The following is a 22082-nucleotide window of genomic DNA, read 5'->3' as shown; positions in this document are numbered from 1 at the left end:
CTTAAGTATTATAATACAGGACTGCGCGGGTGCCGTGGAGGCCAGAAGCAGCAGGAGTTTCTCGCACAGAACAGGGTCAAGGCTAGAGATGCGGCTGCTGAGCCTTGAATAGTGAGTGAGAGCCAAAGCAGGGAACGGGTGCCACGTGCCCGCAGCGTAGCAGGCGAGAGCGAGGGGCCCTGCGGGCCGAGGAGCTTCATGCCCAAAGGCTGGAGCTGTGGTAGCTTGGTCAAGGCGCATCCTGGAAAGATGTTAAATTTGTGCGGGGGATAGAGAAACTGAGACAGGAGTCACAGCCGTGAATTACTGTAAAGGGCCTCAGAGGCCATGCTCTCTCTCCACTTCCCTGGCGTCAACTGCCATTCCAGCCTTGTGACTCCTCGCTTCGTGTCTCCAGCTCAGCTGGTATCTAGAGCCTCAGGTGACACAGGCCATAGCTGGCTGGATCTCTCCAGCCAAATATTGTGCAGACATCGCAAAGAGCATATTCAAAATAGGTATATTTTCTACAAACCTACTCTCTTTAAAACCCCATAGGAAACCCAATTTCCCAGGCTGAAATCCACAATATTTTTGACATCTCCCACTCTCTTAGATACAGTAGGTTTTCAATAAGAGTTTTTTGAAATAAAGAAGGAAGGAATTCATAAACTATCATAAAATAATACTTCTTTTGAATATTTACTCCTTGGGAATGGACTTTGATATATTAACCATTTAATTTCAAATTGTTAATTTAAAATATGATCATGTAGTAGTATTTCAGAGAAGTCGAGTCTTAAGGTAGATCAGAGAAAACCCTAACTAGTGATGTTTCAGTTATTGTGGAAAAATGGTATAGTAAAAGCACAAACGAATAATATAATTTCTTTTTAAATCAACAGATAGCAGCAATGAGGAAGGAATATTTTTTGCATACCTGGAACCTATTTGAATTAGGAATTACATTAATTGGCATCATAGATGTAATAATTGTTGAGTCACATACCATTGTTAATTCTTTTAATTTGATTCAATTGGTGGTATTTTTTAAAACTGTTCGAATTATTCGAATACTACGAATTTTGAAGGTAAAGAACTATTAAATCATGCAATTTCAAATTCTTCTGACCATTTTATAAAATGTAAACTAAAATAAGTTGACTAGTTTTATGGCTTCCACTTCTGTTGGGCTGATGTCTATATTTTATTTTTTAAACATATCTTTCTTGATTTCAAAGAGAGGAAGAGAGAGGGAGAGACAGAGAGATGGAAACATCAATGATGAGAGAGTCATTGATCGGCTGCCTCCTGCACGCCCCAGACTGGGGATGGAGCCTGCAACCCGGGCAGGTGCCCCGACCGGGAATCAAACTGTGATCTCCTGGAGCTTAGGTCGATGCTCAACCGCTGAGCCACGGCCGGCCGGGCTGATGTCTGTATTTTAAATTTTAGATTCCTTTGACAAATTAAGTTTTATAACATATTATAAATATTCAAATTATATTAGGAATTCATTTAGTATGTGGAAGTATAGAAATATTCATCATAGCTTTTTTTAATAGAGAGCACAAGAAACATTTCATATTAATAAAATTACAAATTAACTCCAAAGTAATGTTTATTATTATAGATGCCTGAAATAAAAGATGTAAATCAATGACGACGACAACAAAAAATAACCATGCAAACCATTCATGGTGACAAAACAAATAGTACACATTCATAAAAATCAAGAAACCAAAATGTACATTTTATGTTATATAAATTTAAAGTATTTTAGAATCACAGCATCAAAAATTACCTTTCATTGTCTTATAGATCTTTCTATAACAAATATGATGGGTAATTATTTTCTATATTTTTATTTCAATGACATAACACTCCTTCTATCACAAAGCATAAGAAATATACATATATTTATATATATGTATGGATACAGATATTCTCTCTCTCTGTCTCTCTCTTTCTCTATTCATACACAAACAAAACACATACAAGCACTATGGGAAATACAAAGCTAAAGAAGATACACTTCATCTAGATATAAAGCTAACCGATTAGAATCTTTACATGTAGAGCTTTCTCACACAAGTTTAAAAATACTTTTGCTATTGAAAGGCATAAGCCAGCCAGATCTAGAAGTATGCAACTAGTAGCGTTTTCCCTTTTAGTATTATTTGACACTGTAAGTAATGCTAGTGTGCATTTTGATGTGAGGAAGGCAAATCTAGTGTATTCCAGTAACCAGTTAATTCTTTCTGATAGGAAGATATACAGAGTCAACCAAATTTTTATATTTTATTTTATTTTATTATTTTATATTTTATTTTAATTGATTTCAGAGAGGAAGGGAGAGGGAGAGAGAAACATCAATGAGAGACAGTCATTGATTGTCTGCCTCCTGCATGCCCTCTACTGAGGACCCAGCCCACAATCTGGGCATGTGCCCTGACCAGGAATTGAACCATGACCTCCTGGTTCATAGGCCAGTGCTCTACCACTGAGCAACACTGGCCGGGCCCATATATTTTAAATGAAGAAATTGGTAAGCCACTTAAGAAAAGTTTGTTTATATAGTCAAAAAATTCTTAATCCTTATGTCAAATGGTAAGCCCTTGGAATGTGAAGATGAATTAGATATAGTCTCTGCCCCCAGACAGCTTATTGAAGAAGGGTAGGTAGGGTAAATACAAGACGGTAGTATGCACGGAACACTAGTGGGATATAAAAGACTTCTTTTACTAGTTGACACTTGAACTGAACCTTGAAGGATGAATATAAGCTCTACAAAGATTGATGGCAGGTGGTTGGAGGGCAGAGTATGAAGATTATGGAGCATGGACAGGAAAACAGGGAGCAGCCAACTCTGCTGAAGTTAGAGGACTCTACAATGGTGACAGATAACCCGGAGACTTAAGCCCTCAGCAAAGAAACAGTGAGAAATTAATTGTGGGGGTCGAAGAGGGAATATAGTTGTGGTACGTTCTACCCCAAATGAACTATCTAGTAAAAAGTTTAGTAGGAGGTTTGGCAGGTAACGGTGACAGTGCCTTGTAGACAGTCATTTTATACTTAAGACCAGAAAAATATCAATTGCATTGTTTTCTAAGAATTTAAACCAGTTGAAAATAGCATACAATTCTGCAAGGAAAATAAAGAATAAAGCCATCATTTTACACAGGTGCCCAGCATTATTAGTAATAGGGAAATAGTTCTATCCATGCAGTTCAAAGATACCGTGAATACAGTAACAAGAACCTTGACAGGTTACTACAGTTACTGTTGAGGGCATGTCGTCCCTTAATATTATCTATTTTAGTTAAACTAATCAGCTAAAATTTGTACAATTTATATTAAATAGCAGGCTTCTTTTTTCAGCTCGTAACTCCAAAGTTGCTGCAATTAATAGATAAAAGGTTGAGTCACCAGCTGTCCTATAAGTATGCTATACTAAAAGGATTTGTGCAAGGTGAATCGGACATAAGGACTATAATTGATCAGATTGCAAGTTCTAAACAGATTAAACAGGTGAGAAAAAGGAAATACTAAGAAAAGGCTTTATTTTCCCCACCCCCTCATTTGCCCTCACCCATCATGTTCTCTGTCTGTATATGTAGATGTGGTCTTTGATCCGTGGTTTGCTAGGTAATATTTGTAAAACTTAAACTAGTCCACATTTATATTAGTGAAATGCATCCTTACTAAAGTGTCTGTGCCATATTAACAAGTCACAAAACTCTTGGAACATGCCTTTCAGTCCTTGCCGAGGCAATTGTGAAACCCATGTGAAGCGGTCAGTACCCTCCCAATGCAAGTTCCAGGATCTGTCAGGCTGCAGATACTTTACATAAGAAATCCTGGAGGACGGGAAGTGGTGGTGCTGTTGAGCTTCCTCATAATTCACAAAGATTCTTTCTGTTTCTCTCTAGCCCCGATTTTCCCACAGTAAATAATAAAAGAAGTAAAGGATGAGGCCCTGGCAAACAGAAAGAAGTAATAATAACTCATCTAGAGGGAAACCTTGTCTAATTCCCTCATTTTGCAGAGGAGAAAATGAAGCCAAGAGAGGTTAAAATGATTAGGCCCCAGAACACGTAAATGGCAAAGGGAACTCTAGGGCCTAAGTTCTAGCTTTCAATTTTTATTTTCTCGGCTGAGGCATATTCACACTGATATGGGCACACAAGTTTGTCAGCTATGTCTTACCTTTCAAGGCAGTTTAGAATATTTGAATGCTATATGTCATATGTCCAAAGCTTTGTACTTGAGTAAGCTGAACATTCAATACAAGGGGGGCAAAGTAGGTTTATAGTTGTTTGTATGGAAAATAACACAACAATTAGTAAATAATAATACAAGAATAAACTGTGTTTCTCATGCTCACAACGGTAAGCTTACTTTTTCCGCACCTTGCATGTAGTAGAACACAAAAAGCATATCTTCCCTCCCTTCTCCACCTATAATTTTAAAACTATTTTCCTGAATTTTGTTACTTTTCCTAACCACTCCTACTTAGTACTTCAAATTGAGGCTACCCAGTAGGAAATACAAGAGGACTTGAATCTCTAAGATGTCCTCATTTTTGCTCTGGCACAGCTTGGCCAAACCTAACTCACTTAGGGTTGAAAGCCACCTGTGCACCCCAAAGTTGGAGGCTGTCATAAAGTTGAGCGACAAAGCACCTACCATGCCCACGTTTTTCAGAACCAACAGGATCCTAAAGCAAGTTACTTTAAAGCCAAATAGATGACTCGCGTTCAGGCTCCTCAAGACCAGCCTGGGTGGTGTGGCTTCCCACCCTCTCCACCACGCTCGCTGGAGCAACACAGGATTCACTGCACACGATTCAATCCCAATCACAGAAAAGTTCTCCATATTTTCCCTTAGTTATTCACTTAGGTTAAAACTCCATCGGGTGCAAATGTTCAGGCATCTTATAACGGTCTGTTTTCCAGTGGGGGTAATGTGTCTTTTGTTTCCTAGGTGTTACTAAAGAGGGTGATGCGGAATACGGCGCATGCTATGAAAGAGCTAGGTAGGTAGCGCTCACCCCAAAGGGTCCTGCTCATCTCTTACCATCAGTGGTTTTGATACATAAACTCCCCTTTGAGGGAACCCACTCACTACCAATAAATAACTTCAACAATCGATATGGTCACACTTTCGGCTGGACCAAATAGTATAACGTTCCCTCTCGGGACTTGCCCTCTCTGCCTTATGGCACAATGCAGGCCTCTTAATTTCTGTTTAAAGAAAACGCACTTGCATGGCATGATTACACACGCTATCAGTGCCTTATAAATTCTGCTCTCTCCCAAACCAGAAGTGAGCAGACCTTCCTGAGCGACGAAAGAAGTTATTTTTTTCGTGCCACTTGCCACAGGGCTGCTGTCTGAGGGTTTAGGCTTTAGAACAGACCTCTGCTGCGGCTTCTGGAAGGCTCGATGCCCAAACGTAGCCACAGCCTACGCCCAGCACCATGCCGAGTCACGCTCCTAGCACAGGACAAATCCCGGGAGTAGGACAGACACATTCCTCGTGGTATAGTGTTCATGCATGAGGAGAAGGGATTTGGGTACCAGGTGGTGGGGAGCAAAAGGGCACAGCAAGCCTGGGAATGAGGCCATGCTTGGGAGAGCTTGCGTGGAAGATAGCTGTCACTTCACACAAGATATCATGCCCAAGGAAAAGCCAAAGGTACAATCCAAGAGAATGAAATTCTCGTGGGCGCCTAGGAATCCAGACTAGACAGGCAGGGAGCGTGGGGGGTGAGGCATGTTGAGGCACAGGCAGGGTGAGTGTAAAATGACCCAGGCTGAGTGAAAGACTTAACCACAGCTAAGCGCGGAGTTTGTCGTCAAAACTCCTGAGTCAAACAGAATAGAAAAGCCCAGGAGAGCCTCTCAAGTGTCCAGTGCAAGTGTTAATCCTAAGACTGAGGCTGTCTGTCCTTTATGGCACAATTTTGAACTGAAGTCAAGAAAATGGCAGGCAGGGCTCTGCAACAGCTGGTGAATTATGGTTGATTGCAGAAGCTTCATCAGGAAGAGAGACATTTTCCTGTACTGAGGGCTGCCTTCCACGGGTTTAGAGCAGAAATATTAGCTTATTGTCTAAATGAAGTATTTAAACAATGTCCTTATGTCATCTGAAAATATTTTGTTATTTTTCAGGCTACTTAGAGTATGATCACCCAGAAATCGCTGTCACTATGAAAACAAAGGAGGAGATTAATGTCATGCTCAATTTGGCTAGAGAAATTATTAAGGTTTTTAGGTTAAAAGGAATTCTTCATAAAATTGAAGCTTCTGAAATTAACAAGGTGAGATAGACTATCTTCAAAACAATTATATTGATTTGATATATAGTCATTTAAGACCTTCTAACCTACTTTTGGCTCTTTCCAATATAAGCCATCCCTGAGATATGAATATCTAACTTAAAATAATTCTCTAGAACAAAGCACACACCATAGAGAGTTTCCTTCCTGTAGCTCCAGTGGTCAGTTTCTCTCTCCTGTCTTGTCATAGTGAGGGATCACCTCTTTCTATGCTTGGACCCTTCCCTAACACCGTATATAAAATTATCTTATGAATCAATAGGAATAAGACAGAAAACACTTTTTTTTAAATGGGCAAAAGACTCGAATAGGCACTGAATAACAGAGGGCATTCAAACAGTCAATAAACATAACAAAATGTGCCAAATATCATTTCATAAGCTTAATACAAATTAAAACTAAAATGAATGACCAATACACAACCGCCAGAATTCTTAATTTTTTTTTAAACTGACAATACCAAGGGTAAAAAAATGTTGGAACAATTGGACATTAGAGTAGGAGTGTGATTTGATGCAACCGCTTTAGAAAATTGGCAAAATCTACTAAATTTGACCATATATACTATGACATAGCAATTAGATTATGTAACCATATATTTAACAGAACTATGTACATATGTACAGCAAACACTCATAGCAGCATTACAAAGCCCCAAACTGGAGCAACCAAAGTGTTAATCAGTAATCAATAATGCTATGGTATAATAATACAACATAATCCTATACAACAATGAAAATGACATGAACGAATTTTTGCTCCCTGCAACATTGTAGATGAATCTCGGAAACACAATGCTGAGCAAATGGAACCGGACACAAACAAGTACATGCTCTTTGATTTTATGTAAATAAAGCTCAAACCCAGACAAAGCTAGACTCTGGTGATAGAGCAACGATTAACTTTGGATAGGAGCAATAACTAGTAGAGAACATAAGGGAGGATTCTAAGATACAGTAGATGTTTTATTTCTTAATTTGGATTCTGGCTACACAGATGTTTTCACATTGTCAATGTTCTTTGAGTGAACTTTTACGATCTGTGCATTTTTTTTGCCTATCTGCTGCATTTCAGTAAAGAGGTTTACTTTTAAAAGTTTGATCTACGACCGTAGGATATGACAGCAGAAAAATGCTGTAAGAGGAGAGAAGTTGGACGTTTCCGTGGAAAAACCAAAGTCTCAGAAAAGCAAGAAAAATAAACAGTACAAAGCCATAATTGTTTTAAACATTCTGTGAACACTACTTTTGTTCATCTTCTTTCTTAAATTTTGTGATTTTTAGTTAATAATGGACAAAAAAAGAGAGTTGTTGGATTTTCAACCTGTTATCAAGCCACTTACTCTTACTGAAGCACTATACCATATTCCATGGCTAGATAAAGACAAAGGCCAGATAAGCTTTATTCAGGTAACATTTTTATTTCCTAATAATATCCTCTTTAAGGAAATATCATCTTTAATGTACCCACAAGTGATCTTTTAAAAAATAATGATTTAACCATGATATTCTCCAGGTTAAAATTCTTTAGGTGTCCTTTATTGCCTATAGGATAAAATCAAAATCCCTTTGAGTGACTGCAAAGTCTTCTACAGCCTGCTTCCTGCCTGCCTCTCCATCTTCACTGCCTGTTGCTCATTCATCATATAGCCTATATTCTATACTGAACCAAGCACTTCATACTGTTTCCTAATTCCATTCCACTGTGGGTGCTATTTACTGCTCTGAAATGCCCTTTTTCTCACCTGTTTCTCAAACTTTCCCTGATTATTGCTTCTCTGTAAACATCTCCACTGAAGGTACTTAGAAAAAGAGGCTTTGGGGTCAAACACCCTACCAGTAGATTATCCTGTGGACCAAAGGTGTCACCATTGTACTCATTATATAGCTTTATTACAACACTGAGTACATTACATTATAATCACCTTTATATCTCCCTCCCAAACTGTATTTTTTAGCTCACCCATTTTCTGAATACTCATCTCCTGGGACTTTGCATATTGAATAGTGGGTGCTCAATAAGTGTTTGTGGAATAAACAAATGGGCCTACCTTGTCTTAATAACATTCCTTGTCTATATGTACTTGGTGCTAAAAGACCAATTATATTTGTTGACCTGATTAAAATATTTTTAACAAATAAATTTTTATTTACTTCATTAGATGTTTAAGAGCATGAGTATGCACGAAACATATATGTGCCGTTAGCCTGCATCTGTCCTGATTGTTTTTCATCCAGATAAAATATTGTCATCTTTCCATTACATTCTTATTCCTAGATTAGATTATTTCTTTCCTAACCCATGTATAAACACCCCATCTGACAGTACATGCATTTAGGAATATTCACCTTCTTCTCTTTGCTATTTATAATTTCTGTTCTCTCTTACAAATTTATTACTAATGCAATACCTGAAATCTTATTAAGTGATATTTACTTTTAAAATATTGTTTATAGTGTGTATTTGGTGAATATTTTCTAGGACAGAGCCAAACTTAAAACATTTGATTGTGGAAATGATATATTTGAAGAAGGTGATGAGCCCAAAGGAATTTATATAATTATTTCAGGCATGATAAAGGTAAGACAAAATTATTTCTAAATCTCCTTGTGAGCATTAGTTAAAAACTTTATAAAATTGACAATTAGTAGTTTTCTATGTTAAGAACTGCATTGTTCCTTTTTTAGGTCAGCAGCTGCCATCCAAACAGCAATTTTTCTTGTTCAAACACAATAAATAACATTGTAGATGAAGCTCAGAAACATAATGTTGAGCAAATGAAACCAGACTTTCCCATAGATAACAAAAAATTAAAAGGATCACCTTTAAGATGAAAAATTATAATATAAATTGTAATTCATCTTGCTTTTGTCTGAGTTGGGGATTAAGCCATTTAAGGCAGGTATAGGTTGGCTGGGCAGGAGGAATCAGAAAGATTTAAGTATGCAAGAATGCTTTGTTTCTAAGTCATTACTAATTTAATAAATATGCTTAAAATCTATGAGTAATAAATATTCTCAAAATAATATGTACATATGAAATTGTTAAAACCAAAAGAAAAGAAAGGCATAAATTAGATAATTTTGGTAAATTAACTGGCATACATATTTCTCTCTTTTTTTGTTCCTGAACAGCTTCAAAGATCAAAACCAGGTTTGATAATTGACCAAACACTCCCTCAGTCGGAGGAAAAAGATCTTCAGATAACTTACTCAGACTATGTGATCAGTGGGGAAATAATAGGAGAGCTAAACTGTTTAACTAATGAACCCATGAAATATTCTGCCATCTGCAAAACTGTAGTGGAGGTCAGAAAACATCACCTTATGTCTTACTGTTGTATCTTGTTAAATATCTAGTATCAAATTTAAGCTTATCTTTGTACTCATTACATGCTTATCATCTAGTGGAGATTTAAAAAACAAACAAACAATGGAATGGTGCCTGGCCAGCATGGCTCAGTGGTTGAGCGGCCAGCTGTAAACCAGGAGGTCACGGTTCGATTCCCGGTCAGGGCACATGCCGGGGGTTGCCGGCTCGGTCCCCAGCTGGGGGTGTGCAGGAGGCCCCCTATCAACGACTCTCTCTCATCATTCATGTTTCTATCTCTCTCTCTCCCTCTCCCTTCCTCTCTCTGAAATCAATAAAAACATATTTAAAAAAAAACTAAGAATGGTAAAGGAACAGAACTTGTGAACAGAATTGTATTTACCTGGTATAGTGTCCTAACAAAATGCCTTGCAAAATTAATCTATCATATTGAAAGAAAGAAATATTTAATCAAAAAACAAAACAAAACACAATCATATGAGATCTCTCATGGGGAAATTAGGTGGGATGTGTTAACTATCAGTACAAAATTTGGAAGGTTAAAAAGGGAAAAAGTCAGACAGCCAGGATCTATTAATAGAAAAGTTGAGCAAATCGGATGGAAGTTTCCCTAGACAAGATTGAAGACAAAATCCTTAAATCAACAAGGGCTCCCACTGGCCTAATTTGAACTCAAAAAGAACAATGACAGCAAACAATTGAACCCCATAAATACATAAAAATCAGTAAGTCATAATGACACCAATTTTTAAAAATTTCCAATAAGGTTGCTGAGATATCAATAGAAAGAATGAAACATGTATCCTGCCTTTCCTCTATGAATTCTTCCAAGGTAACAAGAAAAAAAATAATGAGGAAAAAAATTTTTTGTGAAGAATCCCAGCTAACATAGATAGAATGAGAGAATTAGAATATCTACATCATGCCTTCCCTAATGAAATAACGGATCTAAGCTACAACCATCAATTGATGTGGAGTATTAATGGTAAAATTTATAATGAAAGTGCCAGGCTGACACTAAGAACAATCTTAGCTTCATTAAAAGTGGAACAACTTAGTATCGGGTACCTCATGATATGATGTAGCTGAAGTCCTCTTGCCAGCCCTTGAAGTCTTCTAATACAAGAAAAGAGAAAAACCTGAGGCCTCTAGATAGAACCAGTTAACAGAAAATGCAGGAAGGAGAGAAACAAGTTAATTGACACCAGGAGAAAATAATTAGATAAATCTAGAATGTGGGAGGCCCTGCAGGTCAAATGGCCTATTTTACGCCCTGCAAATCAGTGGCATAAAAAGAGAGTGGAAGGAGGAAGGCGGCAAGGAAAAGCTTTGAAAGGCCCCTATCATTCAGCAGTGCATACTAGAATATTTACAAGTGAAATTGTACAACGCTTGGGATTGCATAGAAATATTCTGTCCTTCTGCTTCTGGCTACCGGAAGTGACCGGTCGCATAACTAGCACACCCACGACAAACAACCATAGAACTTGACAAAATATTCGAGGCAAATGTTGTCAGCCACTGGAAAACAGGGAGTGTAAGCCTAGAGACCTTGAGAGAAGAAAAACTCACCCAATATAAGCCCCACATCCACCCTGACCCTGCGCCTAGGGCAGTTTCCAATCACAAGCAACAATGCCCCAAACAGAAGGAAGTGGTCCTGCTGAGCTGGGAGGGGACAGGTCGGGGGCTGTGGCAGCCAACCTGGTGGCGATCTGCAGAGCCGGGCCAAGGAGCTGCCCCAGGGAGACCGAGCTGTACAGGCTCAGGGTGAGACAAAACTAAACTTACCAGATTGCTAAGAATGGAACAGATATATTAGAGGTCAAGAAGTGCCAGGGGTTAGGGACGTTTAAGGCTCTGTTTTGTCATTTTGAGGTGTTGGGGAAATGTCCCCTTTCCCCTCTGAGGTCTTCTGGCTGGTCGAATACTTAAAAGGACGTAAGACAGATTCACAGAAGAAAATGACCAGGTGTAATTACATATGTGCGTACAAAGTTTTAGAAGAATATGGGTGCTAGGAGAAATCAGGCCAGGACAAATGCATCCTTGAGCTAAGGGGAAGGGGGAATAGTCGTTTGGGGCTCTGAAGGGGAGGAAAGCAGTTTGCCTGGAGATGGCAAAGCAAATGTCTGGGAAATAAATGTTTGCTGGGCCATTTTATCTCTTTCAATGTTGTTGTTGTTGATTTTTTTGTAAAAAAAAGAAGAAATTTGTTTCCGGTTGTTTGTTGCTTGGATATGAAAATGCAATTAATTTTTGGAATTTGAAGTTGTATCTTGCTACATTGCTAAATTTGCTACAAATTCTAGTTAGTTTTGATAGATTATGATTTTTGAAGTGTAGATATAATGTAATCTACAGTGACAATTTTAGTGTTTTCTTTATAATTTTTATGTGAGTTTATTTCTCTTTCTAGCCCGATTGTACTAGATAAGTGGAAAGAATACAGTTAACAAAAGATATGCAAGCCCTCTACAATGAAAACTACAGAATATTTTCTTGAGAACTCATACAAGCTCTAAATAGAGAGGTAGAACAACTTCATGGATTGGAAGCCATAATTTTATTAAGATGTCCATTCTTCCCAAATTGATCTATAGATTTAATGCAATCTCAATGAAATCTTACAGAAATGTTCAAGCTGCCTGTAAAATTTATATGGAAATGCAAAGGACTTAGAATAGATAAAACAAATTTGATAGAGAATAACAGTAGGTGACCTACAGTACCTGATTCAAAGACATTATAAATCTATAATGATCAAGTTTACATGGCATTGGCCTAAGGTGAAGACAGTATAGATCAATGAAACGGGATGGAATTCGGAAGTAAGTCCACACTCACATAGTCAACTGATTTTTGACAATAATGGTATTTTCAACAAATGATCCTGAGAAACTAGATATCCCTGTGGAAGCAATGGAACACTATGCACAGAAATTAATTGGGAATTACGATGGACCTGAACATAAAAACTACAACCATAAAACAATCCAGAAGAAAACACAAGAGATCCTGAATAGGCAAAGATTTCTTAGCCAGGACACAAACAAGCACCAGCCACAAAAGGAAATATTGATAAACCTGATGTCACTGAAATTAAAGTCTTCTGCTTTTTAAAATGACACCATGAAAAATACAAAAAAGTCAACTGTCGGAGAGCACGGGGGTGGTCACAATACCTTTATCTAAAAAAGGACTTGACAAAGGAACCTTTAAATAAGTCCTACAACTCAGAAATAAGACAAGTTACCAAGTTAAAAACTGGACAAAGGATTTGAACAGACACTTAGCAAAGGAATGTACAAATGGCCAATAAACACATGAAGAAGATGCTCAATATCATTAGCTCTCAGAGAAATGTAAATTAAAAGTACGAAGAGCCCGGCCAGCATGGCTCAGCAGTTGAGCGTCGGCCTATGCTCCAGGAGTCGGGGTTGATTCCTGGTCAGGGCAATCCCACTCACAGGTGCTTACACAAGAGAAACTAAAGCCAACATACACAATGTCTTATACATTCAGAGCACCGTATTCCTAACAGCCAATAGTCTATTTTTGTTGTTAGCAGCAGCATTTCATTGTTGCCTGAAAGGTTTGCTCCCCTCAAAGAATGTATTTATAAAAATATTTACATCTTTAGTTAAAAAAGTTAAATGCTTTTTGATACTTTGCTTTCTATTTCTTTTCAGAATCTGTAAGAAAAATAAAGAATCTCTCATCGGATCATATAGTCTTTAATATTTAGTGCATAATAAGATCACACAAATGTTTATTAATATAAACATTTTATTAGGTTTCCAGGCAATAATATGAATCTTGTATAATTTAAATTCTTAGCTTCAATATTACAGATAAATGAGTAAAACTTATATCCTTAAGCTATAGGTGCACAGAATAAAATATTAAGTTCATATCCCTCTTTTTCCAGACATGTTTTATTCCCAAAAACCACTTGTATAGAACTTTTAAACAATGCTGTCCTCAAATGGAATATAAAATGTGGCTAAAACTTGGACTTTCTATTACTGCCAAAAAAATCAGGGAACGTTTATCCTATGAGGTAAGAAGTGTTTATGTAAACGTGTCCTTTTTGCTAAGTGGAATTGCGTTCAAGTACTGTTAGAAATTAACTATTTAGGAATTTATATTAAACTTGATAAACAAACAGTACACTACAATTTTTTTTTTCCATCCAGGATTGGAACTACAAGATGCAATTAAAACTCTGTAATGTTTGTGTAAAAGATATACCAAAGGGCACCAAGTGTGATATCTATGATGAAACTGTAATTTATGTCATCCTCATAAATGGAGTTGTGGAAGATTGCCAATTAAGAAAAGTTTATAAAGCACCTTCCTTAATTCCTTTAACATGCCACCAGGTAAAGAAATATTGATTCATGTCTTCAGGTCAATGTGCCATATGTCCAACAATGTATTAGTGTTAAAAAAATTGTCACGCCGGCCAGGCATGGCTCAGCGGTTGAGCATTGACCTAGGATCCAGGAGACCGGGGTTCGATTGCAGGTCAGGGCATGTGCCCGGGTTGCAGGCTGCAGCCGATCAGTGACTCATCATTGATGTTTCTATCTCTCTCTCTCTCTCCCTTCCTCTCTCTGAAATCAATAAAGATATATTTTTAAAAAATATTGTCACTTTTCCACCTTCCTATCCTGTCCCTTTCCCATACCACTCCATAAACACACAAGCATCCCAAGTTCATTGATTGCTTTGTCACTGGGTAGCCCAAACACCAAGCTATTCCTGTTCAATGTCACTGAGGCAGGCCAAGCTGTACATTTTAGCCACAATTAGATGTTGTTGCAGTTGTAAACAGCAAAAGAGGGCCTATTAAGTGCATTTACACATTGCAAAAGGACTATACTCTCAGGACTCTATCATTAGTACTCTAGAAAGGTCCTTCCTGGCCCACATTCAACTGAGTACCAGTGATATTTCCCCAGCTACTCTGAAATGAATATAAAAGTAAAAAGCATCTCGTTTTTAAGCAGTCAAGTTTTCTTCCAATCAAAATGAGAAGCTATGCCTTGTGAAGAAGGAAAGAAAGAACAGTGTGTGTGTGTGTGTGTGTGTGTGCATGGGTGTGTGTGGGTGTGTTGGGGGTAGAATAAATGGGGCATGTGTCAGGAAGAATCAATGGACATATAAAATACAGCTACAGAAATTAAATGGAAAGAGGAACCTAGATTCAATTAAATTAGGTATATATTTTATTTTTTTCCTTTTATTGAATTTATTGGGGTGACACTGGTTAACAAATTATATAGGCTTCAGATGTACAATCGCACAGCACATCATCTGTATACTACAGTGTGTTCAGAAACAGCTCTAGATGCTGAAGTGATCAAGACAAATGAGATTTGCAACTTGCCCTCAAATGAGCTCTCAACCACATTGAGAGAAATATAAAATATATTAAATAAAACATTTACCGCTATGCCAGAAGTACTTACAGGGTAAATCTGGGACACAAGAAAACCATGGGGTAAGGATAAGAGGAACACCACCAGCACCAATGGGATGCCCAGGGACAGGAAGCGAAACATTCTTCTTAACTATGGGGCTCCGACCTCTGCTCTTGAATACCTAATAACAGAACTTTGGTGTAGGTGCTAGTTGGGAATTTAGATGGGATGGTCTAGCAAGAGACTCTCGAGGTAGCCCCAAACCTACCCAACTCTGTGCACTCCCCTAGGCATAAAGCCCGCTCACTGTGATTCAAAGAATACTGAAAACAACCCAACACAAAGTTGAAGAATCTCTTGAGCTCCTGTAATTTTTCAATTACAGTTGACATTCAATACTATTTTATATTAGGTTCAGGTGTATAGCACAGTGTTTAGACAATTATACAATTTACAAAGTGATCCCAAGAACAATTCACGTACCTACCTGGCACCACACACAGTTATTATAATGTTATTGACTATATTCTCTGTGCTGAACTTCACATGCCCAGAATACCATTGTTTTTTAAAGTAACTCTTTGCCATGTAAAAAATAAAAATAAAAACAAAAACAAAATAACTATCTGGGTGTTATTTTAAGGGGTCATTGATGATTAACCCTCGATCATTTTTCTTACTTGTAAGAGAAATGAGCAAAATATTTAAAAATCAATGAAGGTGTGTGGAATATTGACTTTCACAAAACAAACATGTTCAGGAATTTTAATATCTCTCCTAATATGTAATGATGTGTTCAATTTTCAGGCACAGATATTTAGGGAAGGTCGGGAATAGTAACTTACCAGAGAAACATTTAGTTGTATGGTATTTACTCAGATTAACTTATATTTTGTCAATTTTCAGATACAAGGCACTGAAGATTTCACAAAGGTAGTGATTGTTCAGACTTCGATTAATATGAAAAAATTCAGATGGACCGGTACAAAGTATGTGCCTGCATTTAAAGCATCTGGTCCAACAGCAAAAGAAAGTGAGTTAGATTTCTTTGAGCCATTGAAAACTTACTTTCCACTTATAAAATAGCCATATAAATATTTGGAAATTGTATTCATCCTGCCTAGAGCACTGAGGAATCCTTTTAACTGCCATATTACATTTTTAATGTATGTATTCAGACTAAGAATATCTAAGTTATAGTTAGAAATTATTCTATATTTCATCTATAAGAATAAACATGTATAATTATCAAATTAATATGAAAAAATTATTAATGAGGGAGCTTATAGCTCTTCCCCCAAGTTAAAATATATTATATAGCAGTAATAATGAAAATAGTGTTGTACTGAGTGAACAATAGAGATATAAATCATTGTAACTGAATGGATATCTATTTAATAACCTTCATACAAACTCCTCATGATAAAAATTAGATCATAACAGTAATGATTGTTTAATAATTACTATTAAGTCATTGATTAAAAGTCAGAAAATAAGTTTCAGGTAGATTAAAAAATTGAATAGTAAAGAATTAAATTATGGAAATAAGTAATAATAATTCAATATTTATCATTTCACTGAAGGGGAAATAATACTCTAAATTTAGAAATATAGAAATTAATTTTAAAATTCTTAGTCTCATTAAAATGTAGCTAATCAAGAGGTCAGCAAAAGATAATTCAGAAAGAAAAATATACATTGAAAACAAAATGTGAAAAAATGTTCAATACTGCTAATATTTAAAGAAACAGAAATTAAGTGTTTGATTTATTAGTGAGATTTTTTAAAAGAATTATAATGACTATTAACCAAAAGAAAAAGTAGTTAATCTGATATATATTCTTACTTTGTTGATACCAGTATAAATTGATAAAGTAAATTTATCACAGGATTCCAAAAGCTATAGAAGTGTTCATATCTTTTGAGTAAGTAATATAATTTCTATTTATGTCATTATACTTCAACAAAATGGTAAATTACTAGTAATAATATAATTTCTAGACAACTGAAAAAATAAAGCAAAACTAGTAAAAAATGGTAGTTGAGCATTACCTATAAAAACAAAAATTAGAAGTAATCAAAATGTCTAATGATAAATGAATGGTTGATTAAATTAACACATCAATCAACAATTGATTTCCCACATAGTTACTGGGGAAAAACCAATGACATATGTCAAGTAAAAATAGCAATGATGTATGCAACATTGTGTTGCTAATTTTAAATAAATTTTATCAGTATCATGTTACAATTATAAAGCTGAATCCATGTGGACACACAATACTGTCATCACATGAGTCCCCACTGACCTTTAGATTCGCCATCAACAGGACGTAGTATTGGAACCTTCATCATCTGCCCACCTGTCAGTCATCGCCCCTCCTCTCTCTAAAACTGAGTCACATCAAGTGATGCTGGCTCACCTGATATGGGACAGCTGGTGGTGTCTCGCTCCCTAACCCTTCACGTTCCTCCTTTTCCTTCTGCCAGGAACCCTCTAAATATTCCCCTCTCCACACTCCCCATTCCCTGAAGCAAACCTCTTCTTATCCTTTAAATTCAACTTCTTCAAGGAGCCATCAAGATAACATCTCGCATTCACAAAACTGCATTCTCCTGTGTGCTCTCATAGCCCGTTATCGCATATGGTCCCGTTTTTTCTTATTGTATTTTTGTTTTGTATGTTTGATGGTCTGTCTAGTCCATTAGAATACAAACTACAGGAAAGCAGGGATCATAGCTCATTTGCTTTCCTATGTATCCCCATTGCTTACCAGTGGGCCTAGTGCTTTCAATACATATTAATATAAAAGTGTTTGGGGATGGTGGGACAATCCATGATTTTGTTTTCCTATTTTCCAAACTTTCTGCACATTTATTACATAATCTTTATAATAAAAGACTTCTAACCCTTTTTAAAAAAGTGACTCTTCTTCCCACCATTGAGATTACCACCGATTTCAGATCATAGGCCCTGACTGTGAGAGGTTCGAATCTGGTTGAATTTGATAGTTGGACTAATTGAAACAGTTCTGTGTTTCAGCACTTGAACTAACAGGGTCTTTTTTTGAACCATCTTCAAACACAATACATGAAGAAGTCCTTCAAACATCTACTGAGGTAAATTTAAAGTATCCTTTTTCAAAAGTTTTATTTTGGGTAAAAGAGAATTTTGCATGTATTGAAACTACCAATGTGTTCCTTTTATTCTGAATGATTTCACCTGCTAATCATTTTGTAGACTTTGATATGAACTCTTTCTGTTAGTGCAAGGTACAGTGGAAATTGTATTCCTATTTTGAAGTAAATATTAGAGAAATGATTAAAAAAAAACCACAACAAAGTTCAGGAGATGCCAGAATATTCCTCTTGAATCACATAAGCAACCAGGCACTAGTGGGGTGGCTGCGGTTGGAGTGCACGTGACCTTACACTTCACCTTGTGCTGAAACTTTGTCTGAAGGCCGTATTATACCTCAGCTGTGCACTGGGGATCTTCCAGGCTGAAGGCAGTTTGCCACTGTTTTCACAATGCCTGTCACAAAGAAGGAGCTCAATAATAAATGCTCTAATCTAACTAGGTTAACCTACGTTATTCAGAAAGTCCCACAAATACTGATTAATTTCAGGGTCCCCTATGAAATTGAATAAGCCACTTGAGGATCTTGGGATTTTTCAAAACCTTAAACCAACTTTGCAAGAAGATCCCAAAGTATGAAACACTATAGGGCCCTGGAAATGAAATGGGAGCAAAGAGAAACAGAGTGGAAGTCCCTGGTGATATCTACCCCAGCCTACCTGTAGACTGGATCTTAGGGAGTTCCAGATGGGGTAGAGAATTTACTTTCAATTCCAGCCTTTGCCAAAATGGTTGTGTTACTCCAGGAGATGCAGATTGTAATACCCAGAATCTGAGAAGTGCCTGCTATAGATACACAAGCCAGAAAATTGTGTATTTGGTTGTTTAAAAATACGTTTTACATCAATGCAGCCCATTTGCTCAATTAGCACTAGGCATAAACTTCTGAAAACACAGGCTCCTTCCCCCCCAATCTCTCCTCATGAATGAATTTTGAACGAAAGGTGGTTATAGATTCTATGGGGACACTGAAGGTATTCTTTTCAAGTCCATCTTTGACTCGTATGTATCTAAGTTTCCTGGGCCTTCAAGAGGCCACCACTCCTCTTTAATACCCAAGTTCCCACCCTACATAGTAGGAGGAAGTTCGCTCCCTCTTGAAGTATTTTGGAGTCTTCCTGGGGAAGCTTTTCCTCAAAACTCTGCTGGTGGTTGTTTGCTACCTGGAACTTCTGACCCGCTAGCACAGGGGCTAAGAGGATGGGCGCTGGCGTGAAACTCCCGGGTTTGTCTCCTGATTCCATCACTTATTAGCCATGTGACCTTGGACAAATTTCTTAACCTGCCTAAGCACCATTTTTGCAATCTATAAAACAGGGTAATCGCAATACCTGTCTCCTAGTGCTGCTGTGGGGATTGAGTGGAAAGAGCTTGGCACGTCACAAAAAATCCATGCGCGTAATTTCCATTAGTCTCTATTAATCCCGTCTCAGCTTTGTAAACTACTTCTCCAAACTTCTTTCACTCCTCCGACATTATGTTTCTTAAATATATGGATCCAGTCGCCTCCTCTTATTCTCCCAAAACAGTTGCTGCTGAAGACAAGAAAATAACAAAGGAAAATTATGATTTTTAAAAAAATGAGGAGGAGGGCAGTTAAGATAAAATGCTAGATGGCTCCTAGAGCCCGCTGCTAGGCTTCTTTCTGCCCAGTCGTGGATGCTGATGCTCCTCTTGCACCTGTGCCCCCAGAGTGCTGTTTTTCATAATCAAAGAAAAATTGATTGCACGATGATTACCAATACCGAGGAAGTAGTGTGAAAGTGAGAGGAAGTCCAGTAAGTGTTAGGAACATCAGTTAGTGAGACACAGAGAGACCATCCAACTGCATGACTTAGTAGATGTTTTTTCTCCTTGATGTTGGATCCTGGCCATGTTTCGGAGACAGCTCTCTTTCCACTTCCCCCCAAATCCTACCCTTACCACCACCACCCCAGAATTGTGGCTTTATCTTCACCTAACGAAAAGGCCTGTCACAACATCAAGCAGTCCCAGTTCTTGGTCTTCTGCCCTACAGGCCAGATTTGACATCAGCCCTGCTTTTATTAACAGTCTTGAAATCTGACTGTTATCTCCTATCTTAATTTCTAGCCTCAAAAGCATAAAGAAACACTCGGTACTCTCAAGGAGAAGAACACCTCTAAGCACACCTAGAATAAACCTCGATGAACATCTGGTAAGTTGCCACGGCCTCAGTGTGGCCAGGGCCGCCCCTGTTCCTGCAGACAGACACAGATGGAAGCCAGAAGCTCATCTGTGCTTTGTGTGGCGGTGTGAATTATATACCGCTTTCCATAGTCACTATTTGCAATACAATCATTTCCACTAGCCAGTTGCTTCTTCTAATGACACTGTTTCTAAATTCTAACTTGGAAAGTTAATTCTAAAGTAAGATTCCTTAATCTAGATTTGGATAACTTGATAGACTCGTGCTTTCCTCTCTATATTCTACTAAACCTCACTTGCACCATTGGCTGCTCTCAATTCGGCTGCTCATTTTTCAGGCTGTGGAATATATAAACAGTCAATAATGAATTTAAAAAAAGAAACAGCTGCTTATTGAGCATGAGCAAAGTCTTTACGGAGAAAAGAAAGGATGTTCAGAGTAGAGGACATAAGAGAGCAAGATTTTGGGGGAACAATGAATAGACCAGTCTGGCTGTTGGTGTTTTAAATGTGGCATCTGTGGGGAATTATCTGTATATATGAGTGCTTCATAGGACTCTACGTTACATAGAGCATATCACTAGGTTAAAAAATGACCTTCAGATAAATCATTTATCTTCATTTTAAAAATGTTGACTCTCGAATGCCACTTTCTATGACAAATACCATATTTAAAAATAGATTTAAAGACTAACAATGCACTATTAAAAAGTATTTGCAAGAATTATTTGCAATACGATCAATAGCTTTACCTGGGAAAAATGTATACAAAATGATAAGGAACACATTATGATTCTGATAGGCAAACTTATGAACAGCCAATTCGGGGAAGCGACAATACCCAAATTGTGAAGAAAATTAGAAATGCAAAATGAAATAACAATAATGTATTGACATTTGTGTGGTTTTTTTAAACAATTTTTATTCAACGATAACATCTATTCCTTTGAAATTGATGAAAATAGAGTCATGCTTGTTTTCTCACATTTTTCTGGGAGATGAGTAAAAGGAATTCGTAACAAAAGTCATAAAAATGCTCACACATTTGACTAAGTGATTTTGCATCTAGGGATCAATCCAAAGAGAGTAATCCGAAGCATTACAGTAGACATATGTACCATATATGCAGCACACGACTCTTTCTAATGGCAAAAAATGAGAAAGAGCCCAGTGCCCAACAACAGGAAAGTACGCAATTTCACTACTGGACATCATCTCTACAAGGAAATACCATACAACCATTACAAAGATTAGTCGAGCAGTCCAGTGTAAAATATAAAAGAAGGCAAAACTATATGTACAACATTTTTAACATAAAAAAAGGCCAGAAAAGACAAATCCAAATGATTCGATGATTCAATTAGGTGTTAGAAAGATGAGAGTACAGATGGTTTTGTTCACCTCTCTTTTTTTATGTGATTACATTACTCTTATCATGAAAAACATGGCTGTGAAACGATTAAGCATTCCTCAAATATAAAGTACTTGAAAGTTGTCCATTCCATTCCACCACCCTTTACACTCAGCGGTCACAGTGCTATGAATGGGAGTGGGACCAGCCAGAGCTGAAGCTCAGTGAGTGAGAATGGCTTCCATCAGTGTTTCCCACATGGGAAACCCTCCTCCTGATAATCCGCCAATTCCCCTGTCCAGTTCCACAGGCCCCGGTGCCTTCTCCGACTCTGACTCCCAGTTT

General features: G+C 37.4%; 1 protein-coding gene across 1 annotated transcript in view; it reads left to right on the top strand.

The window, feature by feature from the left end:
* The window catches only part of SLC9C1 (solute carrier family 9 member C1), a 68187-nt gene that overhangs the window by 45807 nt on the left and 298 nt on the right, over positions 1-22082 (top strand). The window contains exons 15-24 of the mRNA XM_016200101.2: positions 885-1070; positions 3361-3510; positions 4966-5017; positions 6156-6304; positions 7606-7731; positions 8804-8902; positions 9457-9630; positions 13584-13715; positions 13852-14037; positions 15988-16114. Of these exons, the coding sequence (XP_016055587.2) occupies positions 885-1070; positions 3361-3510; positions 4966-5017; positions 6156-6304; positions 7606-7731; positions 8804-8902; positions 9457-9630; positions 13584-13715; positions 13852-14037; positions 15988-16114 (1381 nt within the window). The remainder of the gene's footprint in view (positions 1-884; positions 1071-3360; positions 3511-4965; positions 5018-6155; positions 6305-7605; positions 7732-8803; positions 8903-9456; positions 9631-13583; positions 13716-13851; positions 14038-15987; positions 16115-22082) is intronic.

The sequence above is a fragment of the Miniopterus natalensis genome, chromosome 6, assembly GCF_054644295.1.
Source record: "Miniopterus natalensis isolate mMinNat1 chromosome 6, mMinNat1.hap1, whole genome shotgun sequence".
Classification (NCBI taxonomy): Eukaryota; Metazoa; Chordata; class Mammalia; order Chiroptera; family Miniopteridae; genus Miniopterus; species Miniopterus natalensis.
This window is presented reverse-complemented; position numbering and strand designations above follow the sequence as displayed.